Here is a 5,569-nt window from a genome sequence, read left to right as displayed (position 1 = left end):
CACTCGGTACGCTGGGGAAAATGATATATATACCTAGAGACGTGGAGAAAATGCATCAGTGTATCATGTAGGTATCAGTAGTTACATGTACTTGTATTGATGTTCGATATGTTAGGCTCAATCCCCGAATTCGCTCAATGAGCGAAAATTATGCATCAGTGTATCATGTAGGTATCAGTAGTTACATGTACTTGTATTGATGTTCGATATGTTAGGCTCAATCCCCGAATTCGCTCAAAGAGCGAAAAAATAGCTCACTCCGCGGAGTAAAAAATGCAAAATGCTCATTCCCCGAAATTCCATCCATCGTGAAGGAATGTTATCCATTGTGAAGAGGAAGAAAATAAAATGAAATTATTTACAAGTAGGTAAAATCAAAATAATAATCTTATCAGCAAACATTTCATATTCAAACAAATCATACGACAATTTTATAATTATATTAGGTAATTATTATTTTTAAAATTAAATAACTAAATCTAAGTAGTCTAAATTTTATTCTTAAATCTCTATATGAAAAAGTACGCAGTATTTACAGTTTCGAAAAAAATATCTAGTACCGCCTCCCCACACACCATCAATATTTCTGTCAATATGTAATAAAGATGAAGAAAATGGGGGACAAAGGCTGCAAGGGATTAAAGTCAAAGTTATACACTATTGATATGATTACAACATTGACAGAACTATTGTTAGTATTCGGCCGCGACCCGTATCGAAAAAATCTTTCACCATGCCTTTTCCACAAGTTTGGCCATGCCTCGGGATGAACTAGCGGGATTCCGGAGCGAAGCGACGGAATTCAGCTAGTATGTAATAAAGATAAAGAAAATGGGGGACAAAGGCTGCAAGGGATTTCTTAACCTAGCTCAAAGTCAAAGTTACACACTATTGATATGATTACAAGATTGAAATTGTTAGTATTCGGCCGCGACCCGTATCGAAAAAATCTTTCGCTTGTTCGGTCCAAGGTTCATTTATATTCTATACGTTCTGCCTCGGTGGGGTAGTGTTTAAGACGCTCACCATGAAATCTCGTACAGAACAAAACTGGATGAAATATCGTACAGAACAAAACTGGATGAAATCTCGTACAGAACAAAACTGGATGAAATTCAGAGTCTCGTTGTTTAAGTTGAGTTAAATCACTTCTCTTGGTACGGGTTGCAAGAACTATGAAAAAATGAAAAATACAACTTCAAAAGGGTTTTGGAAGGTGCTAAAACTTGTACTAAAATTGACAAAAATTAGACGTGGGTTCAATCCCAGCCAAGGTATGGAATTTTATCCTCAGTTTAATTTGAGAATTTGACCATAGTAATAGTAGTAGAATACTACTGGAGTAAAGGGACTTTTCAGTCCTGTGCGAGCAGTATAAATAAGCACCATTATCATAATCCATGTGAAATTGAACGGGACTCTAAATTTAACGATTGAACATGGTGGAGAGGCTACTCAAACAGTCGACACTTAGCAAATGAAGGAACACTTCTCCTGGGCTTCTCGCTCTTTCTTCCTGTAAAATAGAAACAAAAAGTAGGTATGTTAAGAATCTTATGTAAAATCTCTTCCTGTAAACAAAAAGGATGTTTAGAATAAGAAAGATTTTCTTTTCTTGGCGGGAAAAACGGGACTCTAAATTTAACGATTGAACATGGTGGAGAGGCTACTCAAACAGTCGACACTTAGCAAATGAAGGAACGACTTAGGATATAATTTACTTAGGATTTAATTTTCACCGCTAGTAGCGATTGTGTCGTCTTAGCGCGAATTTTCAAATTTTTGTAATTTTTTATTTAGTTGTTCTGAAGATGGCCATAGTAATGGTCGAAATATATCAACTCGTCTGTCCTTTTATCCTTTTAGTCTTTTTTTAACGTCTATCAGATAGGGGACAGTCCATAATCCACTCCAGTCAAGTGAAGACCATGTCTAGAAATATGTATGACTTAGGATATGTATGTATTATAATGTCTTCTTACACCAACCTCAGTGGTGCAGTGGTTAGCGTGGTGGACTTCGGATCTGGAGGTTGGTGGTTCGAGTCCAAGTCAAGTCAAAAGATTTAGCGTAGTGCATTAAGCGGGGAACGACATTTGTGACAAGCATTTGTGCTTAACACAAATAAAATTCCAAGTCAAGTCAAAAAATTTAGCGTAGTGCATTAAGCGGGGAACGACATTTGTGACAAGCATTTATGCTTAACACAAATAAAATTCCTTTTTTTTTTGATAATGTCTTCTTACGCATGCGTGGTGTCGTCTTCAACAAAGTCGTAGGCCTGTTCCCGCGTCACGCACTCGACATGACTCACCCGATTCCTGAACATGACACCATAGAACTTATTGGCATGCTCCAGCAACTCGGGCCTGAACGTAGTCGTGATGAACTGTGCATGCTTGGACATCTCGTGGATCATGTCGGCCACTGCCTTGCGATGGTGCGCGTCCAGAGCCTGGTCTATCTCATCGAATAGATAGAACGGGGCCGGATCACACTTCTGAATGGCGAAGATGAAGGCGAGGTCTCGTGGATCATGTCGGCCACTGCCTTGCGATGGTGCGCGTCCAGAGCCTGGTCTATCTCATCGAATAGATAGAACGGGGCCGGATCGCACTTCTGAATGGCGAAGATGAAGGCGAGAGCTACCAGGGATTTCTGACCCCCGGACAGAGCGTTCATTTCTCGCATCTCGCCCTGGTTGGTGAACATGACCTGCGGGGGTGCGGGTGAGAATAGAATATACAATCTTGATGGTTATTCTGCTGGAATCTCAGAGTACCAGGGATTTCTGACCCCCGGACAGAGCGTTCATTTCTCGCATCTCGCCCTGGTTGGTGAACATGACCTGCGGGGGTGCGGGTGAGGTGATTAGAATAGAATATACTGTTCGGTAGCTCAAGAGATAGAAATGTTAACGAGTAAAATTGACATAAAGGAACACAGATAATGAGAGAGCAGATACATACGTTGTCGCTGGTTTTGAGAGAAGAGAGTGAGCGGGGCGCTTGGTTGGGAGATGGTGGCCGAGCCTATTCTGTTCGGTGAATAATTTCCTGGGTAGGATGATTTTTACAGAAATTTTGAAACATCATTTCTGCTTTTTTACGAAACTTTTACTTTTAACAACTTCAAAGTAAATTCGATGGGTATCTTATCTTATTTATCCATTATTGACTTTAAAAATCGGGGGAAATTGAAAATACAGACCGGGACTGCAAAATGTAAACAAAGATTTCAATAAATTTCCACCAATAAGAGAAGAGTAAAGTCAGGTGACAAAACAAATTTGGTTAGTCAGCTGTTCGTGAACTGTCCTTCGACCTTGATATGTAAAAAGACCCAAACCCTCCCTCTATGTTATTCTTATTCTGAGGCTGGAATAGGACAGTAGGACTGAAAAATTCCTTTTATCCCCGCAGTCTGACCAGGGTCTTATAGATTTTGACATATGTACATATATATGGAATACATACGACCTAGTGCTTACAAGTTAGATATAAGTATAAGTAGTGCTTTATTTCGACAGTAAGCTTAGAACAAGTTGTTCCATTACCATTACATATACTAACAGTTTGATAGAGCACCTCTTTAATGATGTTATTTCGTTTACAATTTGAATATAGATAGGTAAAGTAAAAATTAAAAGAAAAGTTAAAAAAAGAAAAGATATGAGTAAAAATAGTCACTATGAATGATAGACGAAGTGAGGGGAAAAAGTTACCGAAAAAAGGGACCGAAATACTACCCAAGCCAAAGCCCGCCACTTGCGATTACTTTTATCGCATGCGATGGACTCATCGATCGCATGCGATAAAACTGTGAGAGCCGGGTTTAATTAGACTTGGAAGTGTCTCTTACCTTGATGCCTACGCCATGATAGTTGGAACTATCCTGATCCATAAGGTCAGCACTGCCCATGAATGAGCCATCCCGTGCCTTGAGTACCAACTCTGCCGATCCTCCTGGTACCAACTTCTTGAACGAATCGAACCCGCGGCCTAGCGCTTACAGGGCGGACGCACTACCAACTAAGCTAACTAGGCTGGCAAGAGCCGGGTTTAATTAGACTTGAAAGTGTCTCTTACCTTAATGCCTACGCCATGATAGTTGGAACTATCCTGATCCATAAGGTCAGCACTGCCCATGAACGAGCCATCCCGTGCCTTGAGTACCAACTCTGCCGATCCTCCTGGTACCAACTTCTTGAAGACTTCGGTGAAGAACTTAGCCACCTGACGAAATGTGAACTGGATGGCCTCACACTTCTGCTGCTCCAGCGCTGTCATTAGCTCCTTGATCTTCTCCTCACCTGAAATTAGATAGTTTGTCCTTCTGTTCTGAGAAGCTCAAGAACTGATCCAATGCCTTCTTATTCACATGACTAAACTTCTTAGAAATGTCTTACCTCTGTCGAGTTCTTCTTTTCGATTCATCAGTTTGTCCTTCTGTTCTGAGAAGCTCAAGAACTGATCCAATGCCTTCTTATTCACATGACTAAACTTCTTAGAAATGTCTTACCTCTGTCGAGTTCTTCTTTTCGATTCATCAGTTTGTCCTTCTGTTCTGAGAAGCTCAAGAACTGATCCAATGCCTTCTTATTCACATGACTAAACTTCTTAGAAATGTCTTACCTCTGTCGAGTTCTTCTTTTCGATTCATCAGTTTGTCCTTCTGTTCTGAGAAGCTCAAGAACTGATCCAATGCCTTCTTATTCACATGACTAAACTTCTTAGAAATGTCTTACCTCTGTCGAGTTCTTCTTTTCGATTCATCAGTTTGTCCTTCTGTTCTGAGAAGCTCAAGAACTGATCCAATGCCTTCTTATTCACATGGCTAAACTTCTTCAGATGAGAGTTGGCGTTTTCCAACTCCTTGAAGAGATTCTTCTGGGAGTATGCCATGTATTTGTTGGTCATGTCGTTACTAGGCATTGTACCTGCAGGTGAGAAAACATACTTAGATCAGGGGTGTAAAAAATAATAAAAAAAGTAAAAAGAACAACAAAGAAAAACTAACAAGTGTTTGTCTTTTATTATTCATTTGCCTATTTTAATTATTTATTTTTTAGGTTAGAAAGAAAAAAATAAAACTTTTTTTACAGGACTATAAGCAGAATGCTCGTGCTTCGCCAAGGAAAACTGATTATAACTCGGGATAGGTTTGTATTTCGACAAAATCCTCTCTTATTGCACATGTAGAACATAATTGGGAAGGATTCTTAGTGAGTTAACATGTAGAACCTTTGATGGAAGGATTCTTAGTGAGTTGGCAAAGATTTAAGCCTTTGATGGAAGGATTCTCAGTGAGTTAGCAAAGACTTAAGCCTTTGATGGAAGGATTCTTAGTGAGTTGGCAAAGATTTAAGCCTTTGATGGAAGGATTCTCAGTGAGTTAGAAAAGATTTAAGCCTTTGATGGAAGGATTCTTAGTGAGTTGGCAAAGATTTAAGCCTTTGATGAAAGGATTCTCAGTGAGTTAGAAAAGATTCAAGCCTTTGATGGAAGGATTCTTAGTGAGTTGGCAAAGATTTAAGCCTTTGATGGAAGGATTCTCAGTGAGTTAGCAA

At 39.6% G+C, this 5,569-nt stretch overlaps 1 protein-coding gene across 7 annotated transcripts; it reads right to left on the bottom strand.

Moving 5' to 3' along the window:
* Positions 1–2,215: 2,215 nt before the first annotated feature.
* Positions 2,216–4,951, bottom strand: LOC103521446 (structural maintenance of chromosomes protein 3-like). Of its 7 annotated transcripts, none has more exons than XM_026832123.1 (5): positions 4,748–4,951; positions 4,200–4,312; positions 3,862–3,972; positions 2,781–2,848; positions 2,216–2,528 (listed from the first exon to the last, which is right to left on the bottom strand). In XM_026832123.1, the coding sequence occupies exons 1-5, from the start codon at positions 4,932–4,934 to the stop codon at positions 2,243–2,245; spliced, it is 765 nt and encodes a 254-aa protein (XP_026687924.1). In that variant the 5' UTR covers positions 4,935–4,951; the 3' UTR covers positions 2,216–2,242. The 7 variants fall into 7 exon arrangements, with proteins under 7 accessions (XP_026687924.1, XP_026687930.1, XP_026687928.1 ...); XM_026832129.1 differs by lacking the exon at positions 2,781–2,848 and adding an exon at positions 2,539–2,715 and having other exon boundaries at positions 2,216–2,419; XM_026832127.1 differs by lacking the exon at positions 2,781–2,848 and adding an exon at positions 2,645–2,715 and having other exon boundaries at positions 2,216–2,525.
* Positions 4,952–5,569: the final 618 nt, after the last annotated feature.

The sequence above is a fragment of the Diaphorina citri genome, unplaced genomic scaffold (genome assembly GCF_000475195.1).
Source record: "Diaphorina citri unplaced genomic scaffold, Diaci psyllid genome assembly version 1.1 scaffold5249, whole genome shotgun sequence".
In the NCBI taxonomy this organism is placed as follows: Eukaryota; Metazoa; Arthropoda; class Insecta; order Hemiptera; family Psyllidae; genus Diaphorina; species Diaphorina citri.
The sequence above is the reverse complement of the archived record's forward strand: the minus strand, read 5'-3'. Positions and strand labels throughout refer to the sequence as shown.